Source organism: Melanostigma gelatinosum, assembly GCF_949748355.1.
Source record: "Melanostigma gelatinosum genome assembly, chromosome: 14".
NCBI classification, from domain to species: Eukaryota; Metazoa; Chordata; class Actinopteri; order Perciformes; family Zoarcidae; genus Melanostigma; species Melanostigma gelatinosum.
The window spans coordinates 14,726,561-14,749,429 of record NC_136647.1 but is presented as its reverse complement, the minus strand read 5'-3'; the positions used below and the strand labels follow the sequence as shown (position 1 = coordinate 14,749,429).

Here is a 22,869-nt window from a genome sequence, read left to right as displayed (position 1 = left end):
AATTGTTAATTTGAGAACAATGAGAAAAAATAGTTCTTTAGGGAGTTATCGTGGGTAAAAATACTGCAAGTAGTCAATTAAATATTCTTTATTTAGGTTTAAAACAGTCATGACTCCTAAGTCCTAACATGTAATGTCTATACACAGAAGATTACTCACTGAATAATAAAACAATCCAATATATGATGCGGATTAAATGACCCATCCTGAAACGGACCCGGTCTGATGCTGTTTGTTTTATCTTTAACTACATAAAAGATGAATAAGGCAGCACAGACATATCATCAAACTTATGGAAAAAAACACATTTCACATACACTGTATACACAAATATGGTTATATGAATATCGAAAGAATTATATTATAAGAAATGTAGGCGTAGAATTCACGTAAAATAGATTTTGATCGGTCAGTAAATACAGATTTTAGGGTATTTGGCCAATTTTGGGATGCTTTTAGTTCAGAATTTGTTCACAATCCAACCGTTACATGCTGTATAAATCTTTAGATAATAATCTAGTTATTTGAACACATAACTCATAACATATCACGTAACTTCACTCGGCGAAGTGGATCTAATTCTACATGTTTAAAGTAAACACAAGTTGTCGAAGTAAACACCTTTTCAAAAAAAGGTTTAGATTTTGTGTGAACTGTATTTTTTTCTTGACTGTGTGCATGCGTTGAGATTTAAATAGCAGAATTAAACATTTCATTCGTGTTTATTTGCCTGTCACTTTTTGCCATGACGAAAAAGCTAAATTTGTGCACCTCCCATCAGCTGCCCAGCCGCTAGCACTGTTAGCGCTCCCTGTTAAAGCTAATGGATATATGTTAGCTTTTGGGCTAGCAATAACCCATTTTTCCTTCCTTATTTTTAAAACGTCTTCTTAAAAATACAACTCTACATACGTATGCTCATTTATTATTTTATCCAATGTATAATGTATCATTTCACAGCTGGTTGTTCTTCAGTTTTACAGTCATTTGAAATTGTCATCTGTATTTTCTGTTCACTGAATATGAGGCAGAGGTTTGTTGCTGGATCGTGTCTCTGAGTAACTTTTACAAAATGTCCTTCTTGTATAAATATAAAATGTAGTTGGCTTTATTCGATCTATTTTGCATTGTATTTGTTATGACAAGATGCTGTTTGCTAGTATGATGTAAACAAACACCCCTGTCTGTTCAACATCTCCCTTTTTGTCAAAGTGCACACATGAAAGAAAACAGTTTTAATAATATTGATATTAATTACAGTCCTTCCACGGATCCTTGGAGAACAGCCCGGCTTCTCAAGAGCCTCCCAGGCCCTGGACAGACAGGCAATGGAGAAAATAATGGTGAATATAGTCTCCATGGTGAAGGAAATAACATGTCTTCTACTGGTTAGAATGGGACGGTGTGTCGATTGTACTCACATTTGGCAGCATGGGCTTGTAGGTCTCTCTTTGTTGATAGTAGGCAGAAATAATGCAGTTCCTTCTGCAACACACAAGTAACACGGTGTAATTTCACAATACAGGGAACACGCACACACACACACACACACACACACACACACATTACACATTAACATGTTTTGTGTCTCTTACTTGCTCTGTATGCCTCCACCTGGTGGTAACCCGGGGATGTCGGTGGATGCGAGGACTGTGAGGACAGACAGCAGGTCAGGTTCCTCCCCTCTGACGCACAGCTCATCATAAATCTCTGTTAGATATTAAAAATATAAACATGGAAGAAAAAAACAACTTGTAAGCACATTTGGAAGTTCCTGGCAACTACTTCAAGTTTTTAAGTATTCTTAAAGTCTTAAATAATAGAGCTTGGCGTTATTCTGTGTTTTTAATATTGTCAACAAACGAATCAACCGTGAAAAGTCCAAAACCAACAATCCCTTTGAACGTGTCTCAATAATTTCAGCCCTTAAGCCTATTGGTGCTTAATACATAATCTGCCAAAACAGCTGGGCCCTGTAGATTAGAACAAACATTACTCAAACAGTGCGTTTGATGCTGCAGATGAATACACCTTTGGTGTTCTAGAGAGCATTTGCCACATTTGCCATCTGTATGTGGGGTTGACTAAAAATAAACTACAGTACCCATGTTCATGGTGATGAAGGAACATGTCACCCAGTGCAACAGTGGGGCTCACTGATATGCTTTTGGGCAACAATGGAGATCTATGGCAGAGAGCAATAATCTATACCAGAAACGTATCGAATGTCATCGTCTTATACTTTAAAGGGTTAAACCAGAGTATTAGTAAAAGAGGGGCATTGACTGTTTTCCCATCAACTATCAGTCTGATGACGGATACGTCTCTGGGGTCACGGTGCTATATTTCTGGGGTTCTGCTGTAGCCAGCGGATATCCAGGCCAAGACTCCCTTTACCGCTGCTTAATGTCGTCAGTCCGATTAGCAACTTGAGATGCCAGACTGGAGTTCGAGTTGAGTGACGACGTGTACGACCAGATGGCAGGTAGCCAGTTTACAAGCTAATTTAAACAAAGAAAAAGCGGATTCATCGTCAGACGATAGCTGTTGGGTTCCTAGATTGCATGTCGGGCCAACGTGTTCCACCTCTTTTGCCCTCCATGCGGACTGTTTACCTGCATTCAACCAAAGTCTGGTTCGGTCAAGACTGCTCGGACAATAGAAACAGAAAACAAGAACTCTTCCGACACCAAAACCATGTCTCGTTGCCTACAGAGTCTTTATGTGAATGCAGAATTCAGCATATGAATGCAGAATGTGTTCATAGAGATTCCTAGAATGAATTGAACCACTGCAGGTACAGAAGAGGTCCATCTCAATGTGCTTGAACTGCAAATCACAAATCTCAAGAAAACAGACAAGTATCAACGGTGACAAAAATAAGTGCCTCACATGACAGTGCATTGCCTGTAATGTCCCTGGTGTATCAATATTGCTCACACACACCTGCTACTTTGGACTCCAGCAGGTCCTCCAGTTCAGCCTCCTGGTGTAATGCCTCTGCTGACAGCTGGGGGGCTCCAGGGAAGCACAGCAGGATGATGCTGATGTTGTCCAAGCTGCCCTGTTGGAGCACAGCGATATCCGCAGAGGTGAGTAATGACGGTTGGCCTTACAAATGTCAACATCTGACACATTGCTACATCTTGGGGCGAACAGTCTCAGAGATGGATCACTTTCACCTCAAAGTCACCTGGCAGGCGCATCGTGGCAGAAGCAAATGTAAATTGAGCGTGGAAGAAGCGGTGACATTTTGAGGTCATTGTGCCAGACAATTATTCTCCCTCACTGGTCTGAAAACGTTCTTTATTTTTAAGGACCGTATATGACGAGCAATTGTATTTTCTTAACCTTCAATCTTCTGCACTCTCAGAGCGAGAGAAAGAGCTGAAATGAGCCCTCATAGGAAGCCAGAATAATCCCGTCTAACCGGTTCTGACCCGCATGCAATCTATTTCAAGGTGGTATCTCACACTATCATACACAGTTAACCACAGCCACAGTCTAAATGGGACTGAGCCAAAGCTCACAGAGGTCAGAGCTGCTTTTTGTTAATCTGGTTCACTTCCATACGGGCATGAACACGTTTGAAGTGGCTTTAATCATTTTCACAATGGATCACATTGAAAGCGGTCGCTCATAGTGACATCCCCACAGAGTTAACCTCACCTGCACAGAGCATTTTAGCGTCTTTCAGCGAATAGTTTTGTTCTTCAGCACGCAACTTTATTGTTTTAGATCTTTCTCACTGCTCTCATTTGTGTATTTTTGTACAATTAATCAAATCGAAACTGTTCTCCTTCATAAAGCTGTAAAAAAAAAACAACAACTGGAAGGACCTCGGCAGCTGTCAGATCAAGCCAAACCGACTCAACACAGTCACAGTTTACGGGATTATGTTATTACTGCCCACTAAAAAAGATACGACACAGTGTTATACTGATGTTGTGTTTTGTGTTTCTACTCGGATAGAATGATTTGGCAGTTAAACTGAACCTGTAGAAATGCATTGAAAAGGTCAAGATGACACGTTCACATGGTTCTGACCTTATAGAGGCAGAGGTCAATGACTTGGGTGCAGACATCCCTCAGGTCAGTGCAGACACTCAGCCGGTTGTGGATGAAGGCGCACAGGTCCTCGTTGCTGATGATGTCCCACACCCCGTCACAGGCGAGCACCAGGAACTCGTCTGCTGGCGAGCGCTCCACCACGCACACCTCTGGCTCTGGTGATACCATCTGCTGGGTGGGCGTCCGGTTCTCCGCTCCCTTGTAGCCGAAGTCCCCGAGACCACGGGACACGGCCAGGGAGCCGTTGATCCGTTGGATGGACACGGAGCCGCCCGCACTCTCAATGCGCTCTTTCTCCAGAGGACTGGAAGGTTTGTGGTCTTCGGTGGAGAAGCAAACCTGGCCAGACCGGCGCAGCACGGCCCTCGAGTCGCCACAGTTGGCGAAGTAGATGTAATACGGCGAGATGAGGGCGGCCACCACGGTGGTACCGCCCCTCTCCCAGCCTTCTCGGCGTGCCGCGGAGTGCAGGTGCTTGTCTGTTTGCAGGAAGCCCTCCATGATGGCTCCTTTGACCCTGTCGGGGTCATCCTCTGCTCCCATCCCACCTGTTTGCACATATAATGTTGGAATACTTTGTGTTTTCTGGATCCGGCATACCATAAAAACACATTATTACTGCAGGATGCAATGAGGAATGACACCAGGGAAAAACTGTTTCAAGATCAAACTAAAACATAGGTGAGCGTCACATGCAATTATAAAAGACAACACATCAAATATTTTGTATTCATTCATGCAAATCCTTCACCTGTGGTTAGGATCTGACCCAGAAGGTGCTGGGAGCAGTACTGTGCCACAGTGCTGCCTGCGTGACCATCGAACACAGCGAAGAAGCTCCAGTCGGCCAGTTCTCCACCCAGCTGTGGCACACAGTTGTGGAAGTCCTCCATGTTGGCTCTCCAGCCCTGCATGCTTCCCAGGGCGTAGGTAAGGCCCCAGCGGGCGCAGCCCTCCTCCGTTAGCTTGTCCAGGACTGGCCGGTCCAGGTAGGGGCTAAGAATGACCTCCTCCCTCTCAGCGTCCCCTGGCTGCTCTCCCTCAGCTGCTCCTCCACGGCCCCCTTTGAAGAAAGAGCTGACCCTCTTCTCTGTCTCTTTCACCAGCTGCCGCATAAACGCAGGCATCTCCACGCTGCCCTTCCTGGCTGTCCTCATGGCTTCTCTGCCCAGCTGATGTGGGTGGAATCTTCTTCTATCCCTTCCTCGGTGTTTGTGGCTGGGCCGAATGGCGGAGCTGGGCCTGATGCTGGGCCTGTGCAGTGTCTGCGTATAGCCCTGCCGCTCCAGGGCTCAGAGCATGGCCGCCTGAGCTGATAGATGCTCTCAGTGCTGGCTGCTCACCGCCCTCTCTCTGCTCATCTCCTTCCTCTCCTCTCTCCTCTCTGGAGACCTCAGTGATCAGTGCTCTCTCCTCCACTCATCCTTCCTCTCTTACTTGTTCTCTCCTCTGCGCTGCTGTGATTTCGCCCTCTTTCTCACTCTTTCATACCTCTTCCCTTGTTATTTTTCCCTGCTTCCTCTGCGATTGGCTGGCTATTTATGTGCACCAATCCCTGCTTAGCTTGCATCGCCACTGTCTTGTTATGAGCTCACCCTCTCTCACCGTCTTCCTATCTGGAGCTCTACCCCTCCCACGTTTGGTAATCTGAGCGTGTGATCGGTTGGGATTATGGGCTGCCACCACAGTGGATTACAGGACTGTCGGCCCTTTAGCACACAGTGTGTTACTGATGGTGGAAAGAAGAGACACGGAACAGAAGGTTTATTTTCACAGGTTTATGCACACAGATGAGCCCTTTAAACTGATAATACACTTCTATACATTAAACATGGTGACAGTGCATGTTAAATGTCAGATTGGACTCAGGGTTGAAGTGTTTTTGTATTATTATATATTATTATTATATAGTTATATTCTCACTTTAATACTTTAATGACAGATCTTTTTTAATCTGGAATTTAATGTGGCAACGAGGCAAAATTAGCTGCAGGCCAGATGTGGTTCTCAATCATTGGTGTAAAGTAGTTTTGTTGAAACTATTTCTAAAATAATACAGTGAGCCACAAATCAATATCTTTATCGACAAAAAAAGCAAACTTGAGTGGCGCTAAAGGGGGAAAGTATGCTGCATGTTTGCTGTTTATTTCATTTTGAAGATATCAAAAATGTGACTTTGGTTTTGCATGATTATGCGTGTCACCACAACACAGTTTACAGCAGTTTTTTTTGGCACCCATTCACCAAATAACTGCTTAACTCGGTGGAGTCAGCCAGGATGAGATCACTGCTCTCTGTAATTCTCCCCGTACTTTGATTTTGGGGCTGACACTCTGCCACAGTGGTGCTGATGGGACCAGGCAGGAAAGGATGGAGACACTCTTTTAAACATTTAATCAAGCTCACTCGTCATGGCTTTTCACACAGTCAATGTTTTTTTTTAAATAGATTTTTATTGGTTAGATGCCTTAAATAAAAATAACTTTTTGTCATATTTGTTCAAACTGTGACTATACCCCAACAGTAGTACAAGAGAAAGATAATCTGAAATATATAATCGTTCTCATAAAAAAAGCAATATTATGGTATGCTATTAACATACTATACTGTGACTTTTTTCGGCCTGCTGCACTTCAATATACTACACTGACTTATTGACATACAATACTGTATATTTTGAAAGACTTTTTAAAATGACTGTACTTTGACTTATTATGGTACTTTTGAAAAGTACTATACGCAATTGAATTACTTTTTTCAAAATGATTGTCTAACTTTTTTCCAATGCTTTTTAATTACTTATTTGACATAATCTGAAAATGTCATGTCCGTTTCATACTGTTCTTTACTTTTATTATGTTTTACTTTTATTATAATTTTTTAACAAACTATATTTTGAGTTTTATTTTCCTTTTTTTTAACCATACTATATATATATATATATATATATTTACAAAATATTATACTCATTATTTTGAGTAGAATAATTCGACCACCACCATACACACAAACACAGTTCTGAAATCAGAATTCCGCCCCTGCTAAGGGACTCGCATGCTGATGTCTCAGGTTCCCAATTTGGGTGTGTGTGTGTGTGTGAGAGAGAGAGAGCGAGAGGGAGAGAGAATCCAAACAGGGGTATCCAATACAGGATAAAATTAGGCAGCCGGCCCTTATATTGCTGACGAAGCTGGGGTGGCCAAAAAAAGCCTGGAGTGCGAGCCAACAGTGGAAGCACAAGGAAGGGAGGAAAGCAAGCTGGATCGTCGCTGAAATGGCCACCAAACGTAAGAAAATACATGGTGACAGCTTAAAGTAAAGTGATTTAGAGCAGCGCTCAGAGTCCAGCTGTCAGACGGAGGAGGAAAAGATCATTTATTTGTTCCCCTCTGCTGGGCAGGTGTGAATACAGACAGGATGACCAGTCAAATACTGAGACATGTCTTTCATTTGGTGGACAGATGGGACTCGACTAAATGAGACCCTACTGCTGATTGACTGTTTGTTTGTTTCATTCTTAAAGGTCCACATTGCCCCATACGAATAGAATAGAATTCATACTATCTTGATCCCTTTAAGGGGGGAATTTTTCTCTGCATTTGACCCATCCCTGTATATGGGGAGCAGTGGGCTGCCAATGACAGGCGCCCGGGGAATAGAAGATTTAGATGCTATACAAGATATATTTCTTCTTCTGCTATTTTTTATATTATATTTGACCTTTTTTAGGATCAGAGTGAGGTTATGCCATGCTTGCAAAATGACGGCATAAGTATAAGTGTCTCTGTTTCTGCCTCAACAGCTTCCTGTCCAAATTTACCGATTCAAAAAAAAAATCTGAAATAAATTCACCGATATATTTCGTTAGAAACCTGGTTATGAAAATGGGTTGCTGGTTTAATGTGTGTGTGTGTGTGTGTATGCATGAGTCAGTTACTTGTAAATTGTCTTTTGAGATACAAACTGTTGTCAGTGTTTGTGTGTTTGCATGTTTAAGTGTAAGATTCCCAAATGTGTTTGTTTCATTCAGAAAATTACCTTGAGATTAACACTGGCGTTAGGAGGCTAAATGAATGTTTTGGTGTTTGAACATCTAATGTCACTCATAGTATAGTTATCACATCTTATTATTGATATGCATTATCACACTATCATGCAGATGCATCTTTTTTCCTGAAATATTGTCAAGGACAGAAATTAGCAATAATAAGTAATAATATGCTACTTCTTAGGATGTCCTTGATCTGAATACGAGGCCTGAATTTCCCCCAAATGAACAGAATGACAACATTGTAAAGATAAAAAGAAAATTGTGCTGAATCGAACTTCAAGATACGACCAACAGACATCTGTTGTATCCATGTATAGATAGCTGGCATATTTATTGACTCACTTTCTGTTCTTAAAAAAACTCAACATCTATGTTTTTCATTTTTGCCTCATTTAACTAAAATGTCTCTGGCACAGAGGGAGAGATGTGTGTCACGTTTCTGTCAACACCAGCAATGTTTATTGTAATAAACAGAGGAAGACTGAAGAGGATCTGGGTCGCTTGAGTCAGCAGTTAGTCACACACACAGTTAGTCACTTTCAAATTGGTGTCACTTTTCAAAGAATTTTTTTTGGAAAACTGATATGAAGTTATCTGAAACAAAGTCTGAGCCTCTTTAAAAGCCACAGCGAAAGGAACATATTTTCTACCATGCAAATACAGCGCCATAAAAAAAACTCTCGCTTACTCTCAGGGATCTTTACAGCCAATGCAATCTTCTCTACACCCTTCTGTCATCTAAGTGACACCACAATGACGAGTTAACTGGTTGTAGTGATTATGGCTCGACAGTCAAAAAGAAGGGAGGAAAGAAAACACGGCTTCATTGGCAGGTATCGCAAAATAAAACCTTAAGATGATCACACAAGTTGTCCGCAAAATAAAACAAAAAAACAAACGTTTCTCATAGATTTCTATATTCACAAAAAATAAAAGTACCTTACCCAACTGACCAAGGCCTTAGTAAGTGTGGAGTAGATGATCTACAAACTTCATCCCTGTGATCATCATAATTCATTGTAATTCATCTCGTTTACTGTTTCTAACGTGCGTGTGTGTGTGTGTGTGTGTCTGTCTTCTTGTGCAGTTGTGGATCTGGTGTATTGGCGCAGAATGAGTAAGACTGGTGTGGTGTTCACGGGGCTGGTGATCAGTCTGGCCAGTCTGTTCCAGCTCAGCGCCATCACCGTGCTCTCCCACATCTGTCTGGGTGTGATGTCCGTCACCTTCATCCTCCGTCTTTGCTATAAACTGCTGGAGCTGCTGCGCTGGAACCCCGGGGTGCATCCCTTCCAGTGAGTCTGTCGCTGTTGATTCAGACTTCATTTGCGTGTTTTTCTGACTTCAAGCCCACAACCGAACGCTGCTGCGCTGCGCTGCTCTGTATGAGTTGATCATCAATCGTGTTGCACGTGTGGATAAACGTAGGGCCTTGTTTTGTATCCCTTCAGAGTTTGTGTTCTTCAGGGCCCGTATATGCGTCTCTTTCTCCAGGTCATATCTGGATCATGACAGCTCTCTGACAGATCAGGAGACAGTGATGCTGGTGGAGGAGGTGGTGCTGCTGATCGCATTCGCCTTCACCGAGATCAAACGGCTGATTTTCATCGAGAGCATGATCGACTCAATTAAGGTCAGAGTATGACACTATGCAGCTTCACAGAGCTGCATAGTGTGGTTGTTGACTCTCAGTTGGATCTATAGCACAATAGATTACTTTGTTGATACAGTATTATTGCATTAAGTTAACAACCCCTTTTTTTCTGTGTTCTCTCAGTTTATTGTGCTCCTGTATCTGCTGTCCTATGTCGGAGTCCTAACCAGCGGACTGACTCTGGTGATAACTGGTGAGTTCTTCATTCAAAAATGGCTCACGAGTGTTTTCTAATCTGCCAACTCTCTGATTAAGGTCTATGGGCAAACAAAAGCTACTCAGTAAAAGTAAGGGAAAGATCATGGACAGGGTTTAAAGAGACCAACTTTGACAAGAGCGAGAACAAGTCTCCTGTTTCAAAGTCAAAACGAGTGTCCAACCGTTCACCCTGACCTCATCCACACAGACACATGTTGCACTCCACAGATTTCAATGGAAAAACGTACTTCACAAATTAAAATCAACCGGTACCGTAGTCCTGAAATCATTTCTCCTTTGTCTTTACAGCTGTGATCGTCGTTTTCTCCCTTCCTCTGTTTTACAAAAAGCAGCAGGTGAGCGTTTCTTGTTTTTTTTTTATCTTACAATCAAAATCCTTCATTGAACTGCAACATCTACTTCAAGCAGGAAAAAGTATAAACCAGCAATATAATATTATTATGACGACTTTGAAAATGACTTGAGAAATAGAAGTTGGAAACAGAAATGCTTTGAATGCACTGACCTGTCTGTCATCTTGGTAACAGATGCGGATAAGGAGGATAGTTAGAGCCGTCAAAGCTTTTGTAAAGAGAATCAAAAACATGTAAGTAGCCTGCTCTTTAACGACTGTTCCTTTACGTGCTCATGCTAACACAACGTGAACATCATTTTGTTGTGATGCCCCTGTTTTTCTGCAGGTGCCTTGGTCTGTATGATTCAATGAAACCGGCTCCTGCCCATGCCCATGCACCCGCAGCTGCACCAACACCTGCATCCGCATCGAAACAGAAAGCCAAGTCAAAGTAACTCGTTGGTCACGTGTCAAAAGCACCCAGGCTTTGGAATTTGGAAAATGTTGGAATGGTGCATCCTCTGTCGGGCCGCTTTGAGGGGCAGCTCATTTCCGTTTCTCCACCATGATGTTTGTTTATCGGAGCAAGATTTAATTGATCCCGACAGCTGAAACAAAGCTACCATTCACTCACGGAGGAGGAGTGGAAATGTACGAGGAGAAGAATTTTATTGACCGAGATGCTTTCTGTGGGATGCAACCAGTTCACACAGTCATCTACACTAAGCAGGGTCAGAATAGCACGGCGTTTTATTCCCTTTGATAACATGTCTATTTTTACAGAACAGCGAGCACCGTGTTCCTGTTAAGCTGAAGAATTATTCATAACGAAGCATAATTGCTGCTCTCATTATGTAGCATCATAAATTGTTAGCTGGCTAGAATAAATCTGACGTGAACATCACCTGCCATTCATTAACATGAGTGGTTTAGCGCTTGCTACATTGAAGTATGAGCAAAAGCTTTTTAAGAAGAAACTTTACAACTTTTATGAGAAACAATGAGTGCATCGTCCTCTGCTCTCCATGCTCCTTGTATTTTATCAGTGACTTCCCTCTGCTCTCGGTTAATGATTAAAGTGCAGCAAATCTTAACAAGCGAGAGCAACTTTAACCGTCTTGCAGTAACTCCAGCTGATATTGGACTGATATATGGCACAAAGTTCAATTTTTTTTTTACTTTACAGTGAAGACAAGTTTATTTTTGCACTCATATTTGAACTGCTGGTTAAAACTTGGTCAATGGAAACAAAAGACAGTTACTGAATGGAAATGTTATCATCCTGAAGGTAAAATCATCAATCCTACCGCAGCAAGAAAATTGCATTTGACTCAAGAACTTCCTCTGTGATATTTTTTGTCAGTCCATAATATAACAATTCAATGCTTCCAGCGAGGATCTCATGTTTTCATGTCAATACAACTGGTCGCTGGCACAACTCCATGTCAACATTTTCCAAATCAACCAAGAATGTGGTTGTTTGTTTCTAAAGAAATAACAGACGTCGCCATAAACTTACACAAAACACCTCACGAAGCAAAATCTGATTTTTTCTTGAACGCAACATGATTGTTTTTTTTCTGTTTTTTGTCAAAAGTTGTAAAACCTTAAAGGAAACAGAGTTCTCTCATTGTTAAAGTTTTAATATTTAAATTAGTTAATTGGACAAAGTTGTTGCCGTTAATGTAACTCCAGACACTTCACTTGTTACCAGACATGGAGGGTTGCACTTGTCAACTTGCTGTGTGTTACATGGACAGTCAAACTTACAGAATTATATTTGATGAATTCCCACTCAATGTGACAAAGTCATTCAAAAATCCCCCCGTGCTTTAACTGACATTAAGTTGAGGAGATAATGACAAAAGCTTATATTTTGGGTGACCCATTCCTTTATTTATCCTTTTCTGACAACTGTACGGTTTCATCTGCCAAACCTGAGCCAGTTTATATTGAGCAGTGATTTCAATGCTGTTAGCGTGTCGGGTTAATGTTGGCGACCATGTGGTGCTCTCTAGTGGTCGGTGTTTCCGCTCTTCAAATGCAGCTGCACTCATACTAACATGTCTTAATGAACTGAAGTGATTTCACACTATAAGCCCAGGTTGAAGCATCCTTCAGAGGGCTTTGGTAATTTCAGTATATAATAAAAAAAAAAAAGGGTCAGTACACCTCAGTTATTAAAAGAAAACCATAAAAGTGTGATCCTGATTAGAAAGATGTTTAAAGGGAGGCATGACAGGGCTTAGCCTACATTGCGCTTTGCTTTTTTTCCTGTTAGTCATCACTTTTATCTTTTCTTTTAGATTGACTTATTTCTATATTTGTTATTTTTTATTGTTATTTCCCATTATGTTGCTCCCAAATAAAAGGTTATTTACTAAAAGAAGAATTTGCATGGTAAATCCGTTACTTGTGTTAACTTTATTAATAATAATGTCAAAGTCCTTTTTTAACAGCAGATGTTTGACTTTTAGCAGAAGCACAGGTGTCCCTTACATTAAAGATGTTCTGGTCAAAATGTACCAGGAAGACATGACAGTGAGACAATGAGCAAACATGCAGCACCAGGGCCCTGAACCTAAAGCAGCGTAACGGGCTCCAGCCATCATTGTGTTATTTATACCTGTGCTATTACTGTGAAAAGTCAAATGTCCTCTTGAAAAGGGTCCATTGCTCTGTGTAAAACAGAGCAGGCAAACCAACCACTGAAGTTCATAAAGCTAAATAAACAGGAGACTAAAATGTTCACAGTAAACAGCAGAGGTTCGTTAAAGAGACACATGATAACGTGGGTTAATCTGCCACCCAGGACACAGATTTAGTCTAAATCAACACAGAACAAACATTCCTGAATGATTTCTGAGCTGCTGACTGACAGTTATGCTTCCCATTAAACATGCAGTCCAGTGTGATATACCATCAGTGTGGATTGATTTTTAGATTTACAAAAAAAACTCCCTTTTCCTCGTCTTAATTAATGCGTACTAGCCATCTGTGACTTAATATCGCCACCTCTCTAAAATCTAGCAACACTACATTATACTTTTAATCCTACACAATGACGTTCTCAGAGAAGCAAAGGGTCAAATGGACCTCGTATATAAACACTCGGTGAAGGCAATACACTCACCACCGGGCGTTGCACTGCCATGTCTGTCCACTAGGTGCTGCTCGTGAACGTGTCAGCTGCGCCCCTTCACGAGGAGCCGATCATCACTGATCACTGACTGATCTAAGGAAGCAGATGCATCCCGGCATGTTAGACCCAGTCAACACAATGCCCTCAAATACAAACACTGCATCATCTACACCATCCGTTCCCTGGTAATAAAAACAGTTGTTCTCTCGGTTGTGAAAATGTCAGTGGCTTCAATGTGACTGTGACCTTGAGATGAAGTTACCTCAGAAACCCTCCACGCGTCAATTCAAACTCTCAAGTCTTCTTCTCTTGTTTCTGCACGGAGTGACTCATCTCACGGTGCGTTTGCTTTCAGGGGTCTATTGAACACCTCCATCTGCTCGTCTGAGTGAGAACAGATGATCTATAATCTACTGATGTTACAGCATCATGTCACTCAAAGATCACAACACTGAAGACATGTAAAACCTACAGTATACTATATAGAGGAACGTCAATATGGCACTTCAGACAGTTCTTCAGAAAGAAGTCTGACAATTGTTACAGGAGTATGAAGTACATAAACTACTTGCCACAAGATGCTCTGAATACTTCACACAGTACAGTAACACCTCAGATTACTGTTTGCCTGATTAGTAGGAGGTTATGACACTGTCATAGGGGCTATATTTATACATTTACAAATTACTATTTCTGCAGCCCAAAAAAAAGAAGAAAAAAAAAAGCATTGTGTCACAACACTACAACAGCAAATCACAGAACTGGGACAGAAATACCCAAATGAATCCCGTCATGGTCTGTGCTGCAGTTAGTACATTTGGTCTCAGTGGACCTAAGCAGGTTGGATCTGCAGTGGTTTGGTCCAGTGGTGTGCCTGAGAATAGAGTCTGTGATTTATACTTTGTGGTACCCTCTCTAATAAATGAAAAAGTGAAACAGTGTTTGGATATAGTGGATATTTGTGACCCTCAGTTGTTTTCTACCTACTCATGTATAGTATATGGTGCACAAGCTGATTAGAGAGCAGATGTGATTTCTAAAGCGTCATCTTGGTATTCTGAGTGCTAAACATGAATAAACAGGATATCTGCAAACAGAAATAAGAAAGAAAAAAAAGAACAACTTTTAGAGAAACGCACCTATTCACTTTGAGAGTTGAATAAGAAGATCAACACCTCTCTCTTGTCTGTACAGCAAATATGAAGCTAGAGCCAGAAGGTGGTTTGCTTCGTTCAGCACAAAGCATAGAGGCAGAGGGGAAACAGCTAGCCTGGCTCCATCCAAATTTGAAACAAATGTTGAACTACTCAAAGACAAATAACATTTAACGACATGAAATAAAAAGGTAATGTGTGAGCGATGTTGTCCTCTAATGCTGCCAGTTGTTTCCTCCTCTGGATCGATGGCTCAGTGAATCAGGTGAAGCCTGAGTCAGAGCGAATGACTGTGCCATGTGCACGCGGAGGCCGTGTTCAGCATGTCCATCACACGTAGTGTTCGCGGTGGTTGATGTACACCCGGTCTGTCCCACTCTGATGACACACCCACTGCAGGCGGGACCGCTGCTGGGTGGGGCTTCGTGCTGCCGGTGGTCCTCGCCTTGTTGCGGGGGGCCGCTGCCCGTCAGTCGGCTCATGCCTGCGGTCCGCCCTGCGCGTCTGTTGATTGTAAATGACACAAAAACAGTTGAAACGTCTCATGCGCTTTCTCACGTCAGAGCATCAGAGAGTCACGTAAAAGTTTGCTTCCTGGGTGAGACTAGAAAAGGTACAAGCCAATGAAAGGTTGAGTTGAGCACACAAATTAAAGATTCAAACCATCCTACATATTAAATGAGCACAGCCATTAAGGCCTCCTGTTTAATACACTCGGATGATGACAGTCAGTCAGTATCTAGGTTGTTATTACTTCCTGTTGTGACTCAGCGCGCATCACCAGCTCACCAAGCGTTAATCTTGTGATAAGTACATAATGGATTCAGATGAAATGGATTCAGATGAAATGGATTCAGATGAAATGGATTCTGATGAAATGGATTCAGATGAAATGGATTCAGATGAAATGGATTCAGATGAAATGGATGGGGTTTACCTGAGAGAGCCAGGCAACTTGTGATGCGTGGACACCCAGGGGAACGGCCGGCGCTCTCTCAGAGTAGGGAGGAGGCGGCTTGTGTGTCGGCGGAAGGTCAATCCTTCAGAGAAAGAAAAAGAAACCGCGGTGAGGAGAGATTTCATTTCTGGTCAGACACCTGAAAGAGGACGCGAAGGAAAGAAGCAGCATACAACAACGAGTTAAGTAAATTAGTCATTTAGAGACGGGCTGCTTGAAGGAACACCTTTTGACTCAAATAACCCTGATGATGCAATAGCGAGGTCATCCGGGTTATCATGGGTTCAGCTTGGAAATTGCAAATTCATATCACAGAGCCTGCGAAACGAACTGGAGGTGTGGAGTTTCCGAATTTATTGAAAGCCCCCCCCCTCCACTACTAAACTGAAACCTAGAAACTAACCCCATCCATTCATAAATGATGTCATGACAGGCATTGATTCTCTGGCACTGTATATCACTTGATGCTGCTCTTCTCTTTAATAACTGGGATGAGGAGTGGTAAGAGATTCCAGTCTAGTGACACGCCGTCCTGCACTCACGTGTGTGTGTGTGTGTGTGTGTGTGTGTGCGTGTGTGCGTGTGTGCGTGTGCGTGTGTGCGTGTGTGTGTGATGAAGGAGAGGGTCGAGGCCTGCGTCCACCCGCCCCCTCCCCGTCATCCCCACTGGGACTTCCAGCCACGGTCACACTTAAGATGCTCAGTTTGTAGTGGCATTGACCACAGAACCAACACGCGGCAAGATAGATACGCCGTCCTGCAGTGTCAGTGTGGTGATGCAGGGCCCACACCCATGCACATAGGATTTCCCCCCAGTCAGCAGTGTCTGAAGGTGGCCTGTTGTCACTGTCACGTAATCAGTCGTGTTGAAACTCAGTCAGGGGTATACGCCGTCACTCAACTTAGGATGTACAATTTCATAGAGGACAATATGTTTGGAGTAAAGAAGCACGGCAAGGCAAATGCCATTGATAAGTTGACAATATGAGGTTGCCATGGTTGGTAATTCAAATAAATATGAGCTGAAACAATAATAATCCATGTATGACCATTTTTTTGATTTCAACTTTTCGCACTGTACTTCCTAATTATAAGCTGCAACTTGAACAAGTCTACGTCCCCTTTCTCATACACGATTGACTGATCTACAATTGACATTTAGAATTCAGCACATTGATTTCAATGCATCAGGAGTAACATGTACAGGAGTAGCTTCCTTCCCTGAGACGTGCTCGATGAGTGTAGCTGTGCTTCCCTACAGTGAGCATGCTCAATGACACGAACACAGGGATGGATGAGAGGGGGGGGGGGGGGGGGGGGGGGGGGGCTCAACCTGCAGCCTTGCAGATATGGTCCACAGGTTCATAATAATGATTTGCATGTAATGGGTAGGTGGTTGATCAGCAGTGTTGGACACATTAAGTACAGTTCTCTTACTGTAAATGCTAGATGGCAGCAATAGAAGCAGCGGTAATCACGGTTATGCAGAACATAGACAACAGAGACCCACAAAATGAAATGTCAGTCACGGGACTCTGGCAGAGTGTGACCCAGCGCCTTCTGTAAATAATTCAACCTCAAAGTTATTCTTCTTGGATCCAACATTGACATGAGCACCGGTGCACTGAACAGACTGAACGAAATAGGACAAGGGCTTGCTGCCAGGACGGCAATTATCTGCCACCCCTCAACCTTGTCCTGCAGCCTGCTCCACGGGGAGGAAGGAGCAACTCCCCGAACCCTCTCTGATGGGCTTCAGTCAGCCTCGCAAGGTATCGTGTCATTAATTAACCAACGGACATGTTCCGCACGCATGAGTTATCGGTCACACTCACACTTTGTCGGTGAAAGCCGGCGGCGGGGCCTTGCGAGCGGTGAGGATTACGATGATGAAGACAGCGATGAGGAAGAGAGCGAGGACCGCGCCCATCACGGCGCCGGCCACCACGATGGAGTTTGACCTCTCTTCTTGAGACTGGTCTGAGATAGAATAGAGAGAGAGAGAGAGAGACTGTCAGTATAACACTGACACAGGAATATCAACATGAGGAAGTACAAGAGAAAGAGTCAAAAGCTGCATTGAAACTTGGGATATCTGTCACAAGATGCACAACTCAACCTATGCACCCAAGAGGCAACGAGAGTGACGGCAGCATCAGTTCAGACCTGCAGATGACAGAACGTACCGTATAGACGTCACCATCCGCAGGCAAGGAAAGTAAAAGCTTCTGCAAGTTTGACACTTACCTACAAAGCATCTGAGGCTTGACCTTTTAATTGCAGTGAAACATTTTCAAACTTGCAACATGTAAGAGATTTGTTAACTGGAGCAGTTTGGAGAGTACAACAAACTGCTCCCGAGTGTCATCATGTTTCTTCTCTCCTCAAGGACTGTCCTCCTTGTAATGCAACTGTGGAGAGGAAAGGAAGGGGCTCTTAACAGACTTAAAATGTCTGAGATGGGGGAGCGATGCAGATGCCAAAAGAAAAAGGGACCATAAAAGCCTCTGAACTGCACTTTGAAACTCTATTACTCACTAATCATTTACCTCCCTCTGCCCGTGCATGTCTCTACATTGTCCTTCCTCTGTCTTTTGTGAGTCGAGTTCTAGCTGCTGTTGTAATGTCTGCTGAATTTGCTTTGTTTGACCATATGCTTGCCTACGCTCCATGTTGTCCACTGAGAGGATTAGGATTAAATGTGATTAAGATGCATTAAACTCACAGAGCAGCCAGTTTTGGCCAATCAGCAGTATTGTGTAAAACTGACACTGAAGGAAGAAGGACGAAAGGTGATTCCAGTGTTGAGGTTGGACAAAAAAAAAAAATCAACAACGTGCTGAGATGAGAATCCTAAATAACAGTTCAATTAGGATGCAGATTGAACAAGCGGGGACTCGCCCCTGAATGCCACTTCTTCCCCTCCCATCTCTTCTCCTGTCAGGCTGTCCACTAACAGCTAATCACCATTCGATTACCTTTGATGGCTGCTGAACTATGACAAGAGCCTCTTGAGTTGATCAAAAAGCCTTTAAAAATGCAGTTCATCAAGCTGCCTGCTTTAATGCCTGGTGACAGACATTTTCGAGGGCATTCATAATGTGACGAGGGATGAAAACTGCTCACAATGCATGAAGCACCATCAACAGCTCTTAAGGTGCATCCAAACAGGAGTCTATTTGGGACAATTGAAGGCATGGACGTACAGGTTTCTCTCTCGTTTGAACATTTCATTGGTACAAATAGCATCCCTTCTGGAGTGGCTTGGATTAGTGGTGGCTCAACTGTCCCCACACTGGGATCTGGCTCCAGTGCGAGGCCGTCTCTCCTACTTCAGCACTTTATCTCACGCAGGCACACATCATCACTGTGAAGTCAGGAGAAGTGCATGCTGGTGCTCGGCGAGGTCAGCGTAGCAGACCTGCTCATTACAAATTAAACACAGCACACCTCGGTGGCTCGAAGAGGAGGGATGGAGTCCCCCCCCCCCCCCCCCCCCCATGTTAAAACCTTAACAGCAGGCAGCAGTGTCAAGGGTCATGGTATTGCCCAGACAACAGACCCCATAGGGAGCAGATGCTGGTGTAATAGCAGAGAGGAGGGGGGGGAGAGAGTTTAGAACGCTAGGTGGTCTGTCGTTTTTCTCTCTCCGACTTCTATCTCAATATTTTCAGCTCAATGATGGCGACAACTTGAACCAACCTCTGTCGAGGAGTTAATATCAAAGAGTCTCTCGCACGCTGCATCCCTCTCCGCTGCCGGAGACGTCTGCTCACTCCTTTGTGCGTCGTGAAAAGTATCCTTGGAAACTGTTGTGTCGCAGGCAAGAAGCAAACCCACTGATCCTCCACACTAGTGTCATTGCCTGGCTGACATCACTACACCGAGCTGCTTCCCTTTTGTCCGCTCCACCGTTCACGCCTCGTTTCAAGGTCAGAATGACAACTGCCACTGTGACCGTGATAAGAGTCTACAGAAGGTCTACAGAGAGGTCAGCGGGACCTTTCAGGGAGACCATGCTCCTGAGGACCAGGAGTCCAAGTTCGACGGTGTCACTGTCACATCAGCGTAGAGGAGCCGTCGGCGGTGAAAGCGTACGGGCGTACGGGGCAATTCTCAATTCCAGTCGCTAATTCTCTCTTTCCTGCTCTGCCTTACACAGCACCACACTTTAACTCTCAGCCCCCCCCCGGCATCCCTCTGCTTTCTGTGGCCAGGTAGAGCTCGCAGGAAGACAGCCTCCATCAGCAGCTACGGATGAGCTTGTTGCCATGGGGACAGTCAATGGGCTGGTGAGTGGGGACTTTGGGCCAGACATAAACACTCGGCGTTTAAAAAAGACACGGGGGGGGGGGGGGGGTTCACGAAAGGAGACGAGCTGTAGGGGGGTGCGAAGAGGGTCTTTCCGTCTTGAAACGAAGCAAACGATGAGGAGGTCAGAGGAGGTGCCGGGTCTCCCCTCGCTCCAGAATTCTGTGATATTAAAAAGTGTGATGAAGACGAGGTGAAGTGAGGAAACGGGATTTTGGATTACATCATGCAACTCCCACATGTGCACATTGGGTTGGGGGGCGGGAGGAGGAGGAGGAGGGGGGTATGCAGCACGAGGGAGATAGAGATGATGTCATTTATAGAAGCACAAAGAGGCTGAGACCGAGCAGTCGTAACGGCAAGCTCAAAAACCTCCAGAGAGAATAACTCGCAGGTGCTAAGGTGCTTTATTGAACTAAAATATCTCAAAACGATTGACAAAATAATGCTCCACTGTTGTCGCTGACATGAATATTTTTTTTTGTCCCTTCCAGAGACTTACATTTTCTTCTGTATATACAAAAAAAAAACAAAAAAAAACACGACCACAAGGTGCTTTTCATTGACAATGTGAGACTGAAGTTCATTCTTCACCTCGGCTGTGGAACAACAGTGAATCTACAGAAACCAAAACCCCCGACGGAAAACTGAGACGTCGCGATGCTCTCGCTAATTTTACATCAAAAATGCATTCAAGCTTTTGTCCTTTCGTGTGTATTAACGCCTCCAGGTTTGCAAACACACTACGCCATTAACCGTCACGGTGACTGGGGCAGAGAAGTGAATATGGCACTACGGAGTCCTCCTAACACACAGTAAGCAGAAAACAAAAAGGTGACAAATAAATCTCAGAGCGACACCACAACTTCTTAAATCCAGAAGTAAACAATGATAAGGAAACACATTTCTTCTTCTAGGTATCTAAGGCACTAGTTGTATTTCTCAACCCATAGTGAAGGACGTTTATCAAGGTAAAGATATTGAGGACTGACCTTTATACAAATACATGTCACAGTACAAAAGAACTTCATTTATCCAGGTGAGGGCTGAAAAATGACAAGTCAAGCAAAAAATAGTCTATTGATTCGTGGAATATCCTTCTTAGTGCATCGAAGCATAGGAGTTACGCTGCCGTGCTTCCTGTTCTCTGCATTCATGTGACCAGAGACGTCAGCAGCACAGACACCCCCAAAACCTCACCTTGAATTAATCTAAATGAGGTTCTGTGGTTCACAAATTGCCAACTGAACACTTATTTTTGGCCACTCCCATTCAAATCTCACTTACATGTCGTGGTATCCAATAATGCATACAGTTTAGAGATTCTCTCAGACCGCCACACCAACACGATGAAGGTGGAAGGACATTTTGTTTGAGGAGCTCATGACATTGAAACATTGCATTAAAGACATTTTACCGCAGCATCACTGGACAGAAACATTGTTGGAGTTACGTTTCATCATTGGAACTGCATTCTACCAAAGAAAGAGCGCGTTCGATAGATTATCCGGTGCTTATGGCGACATATCGCAAACCTTTCTGCACACCACTGAGTAAGTGAGGAATTGTGTTAAAGTAATTGGAGTCAACTAAAACGTAGCTACTTATTAGAACAGGAAGCTTCGGTCCATGGGAATAAATGAGTTCTGGTGTACTGCACAGCGTTTGAGATGAGTTTGAACAACATGAGCCGCAGTATGCGGGTCATCTCTACTAGAGAGTTACAGTGACACATTATCAAATCTCACGAGGAGAATTGCAGCCTATTCGCCGCACAAAATTCACATCCTGACAAATAATTAGTGAGGGTCCATAACAATACAACTCATTCCCATTTTGACAACTGTTACTGTATCATGTTAAAGTGGCCTAAAGCATCTTTTCACTTCTATTTCCGGCTACACGACCCTGTATACAACAGTGATACTCATTTATATAAGCTTATAATCAGTTTTTAGCTAGTCAGCAATACCTATGTGAGACTCATCATATTTATACATACAAGTTAAACAAATATTTGGCATCTGGCACCAAATATTGAATAGGTGACCATACTACTAAAGTTGGCATGTATTCACAAACACTAGTGCGCATGAAAGAAACTGTTGGATCTCCTCCATGCTGTCTGGTAAATAGGTGCATGTGCCAAAATTATTTGTACAAAAACTGAAATTCATATTTAAATCTCTAAGTTTGACACCTGAACTACTGGGGCTCCATAGCCCAACGATGACACGGACATTTCAAACACTTTCTCCTCACTTCACTCACAGTACTTGGTATGCCTGCAACGTGGGAGAGTCTTGATTAGCAATAAATGTGTCTGGTAACAAATTAATAAATCCAGCCGCAAATCCCTTTTAGAGAAGAAACAAAAGAAGAAGAAAAAAAAAAGGCATAGGGTGTGTTATTTTAGAAAGGATAATTATGAATGATCGTGCAATAAAATATCTTTTGTCCCATCTGGCGAGGAAGCACTTTGCTGTGGCTTTGATAACCACGAGCGACAAGTGACAGCACATCCATCCCAGATGACCTGATTCATCTTCATAAATGTGTATTTGACTGTAGTAATACTGGTAGTAATAACAAACGCTTAATTTACAAAAACACCAACTAGTGAACATGACTGGAGTGTGCAGTTGCACACATGGATAAGCAACAATAAGCCCATTAATGCCTCAGAATTGGGGTTGTGTCGCAGTCATGTATTTTTCTACGGGTTACTCAGAGGAGTGAAATTAGTCCGTCGGCAGTTATTTGTGGTCGGGCGTACTGGCTGCCCTCTTGAATGACTTCTTTGTGCAATGAAATACTTTGTGACTGGGAGGCCAGCGTATGGTGCCTGCGTTCAACAATACCCCACGCTGACAGCACTCTTGAATTTTCCAAGAGGCCTGGGTTGGTGCCAGAGTGCAAACTCTCAAAACACATCCATTACCATATGGTAGATAACAGGAGAACGTGTTTGAGGC

General features: G+C 43.2%; 2 protein-coding genes across 2 annotated transcripts; one reads left to right on the top strand and one right to left on the bottom strand.

Moving 5' to 3' along the window:
• Window positions 1-1,149: 1,149 nt before the first annotated feature.
• On the bottom strand, window positions 1,150-5,494 carry ppm1nb (protein phosphatase, Mg2+/Mn2+ dependent, 1Nb (putative)). The gene is made up of 6 exons (XM_079283752.1): window positions 4,823-5,494; window positions 4,048-4,619; window positions 2,947-3,064; window positions 1,596-1,710; window positions 1,422-1,485; window positions 1,150-1,313 (listed from the first exon to the last, which is right to left on the bottom strand). Exons 1-6 carry the CDS (start codon window positions 5,226-5,228, stop codon window positions 1,296-1,298), a joined length of 1,293 nt encoding a protein of 430 aa, XP_079139878.1. The 5' UTR covers window positions 5,229-5,494; the 3' UTR covers window positions 1,150-1,295.
• Window positions 5,495-7,271: 1,777 nt separating this feature from the next.
• rtn2b (reticulon 2b) lies at window positions 7,272-14,433 on the top strand. The gene is made up of 7 exons (XM_079283760.1): window positions 7,272-7,358; window positions 9,210-9,417; window positions 9,617-9,755; window positions 9,900-9,969; window positions 10,284-10,330; window positions 10,523-10,581; window positions 10,676-14,433. The coding sequence occupies exons 1-7, from the start codon at window positions 7,346-7,348 to the stop codon at window positions 10,782-10,784; spliced, it is 645 nt and encodes a 214-aa protein (XP_079139886.1). The 5' UTR covers window positions 7,272-7,345; the 3' UTR covers window positions 10,785-14,433.
• Window positions 14,434-22,869: the final 8,436 nt, after the last annotated feature.

Excerpts from the sequence above, each read along its gene's own strand:
- rtn2b (XM_079283760.1), top strand. Across the intron at positions 9,970-10,283 it reads ACTGACTCTGGTGATAACTG|CTGTGATCGTCGTTTTCTCC; the intron begins GTGAGTTCTTCA and ends TTGTCTTTACAG. Across the intron at positions 10,582-10,675 it reads GTAAAGAGAATCAAAAACAT|GTGCCTTGGTCTGTATGATT; the intron begins GTAAGTAGCCTG and ends GTTTTTCTGCAG.
- ppm1nb (XM_079283752.1), bottom strand. The coding sequence starts at position 5,228 with ATGAGGACAGCCAGGAAGGGCAGCGTGGAGATGCCTGCGTTTATGCGG. Across the intron at positions 4,620-4,822 it reads GGGTCAGATCCTAACCACAG|GTGGGATGGGAGCAGAGGAT; the intron begins GTGAAGGATTTG and ends ATGTGCAAACAG. Across the intron at positions 1,486-1,595 it reads GGTGGAGGCATACAGAGCAA|AAGGAACTGCATTATTTCTG; the intron begins GTAAGAGACACA and ends TGTGTGTTGCAG.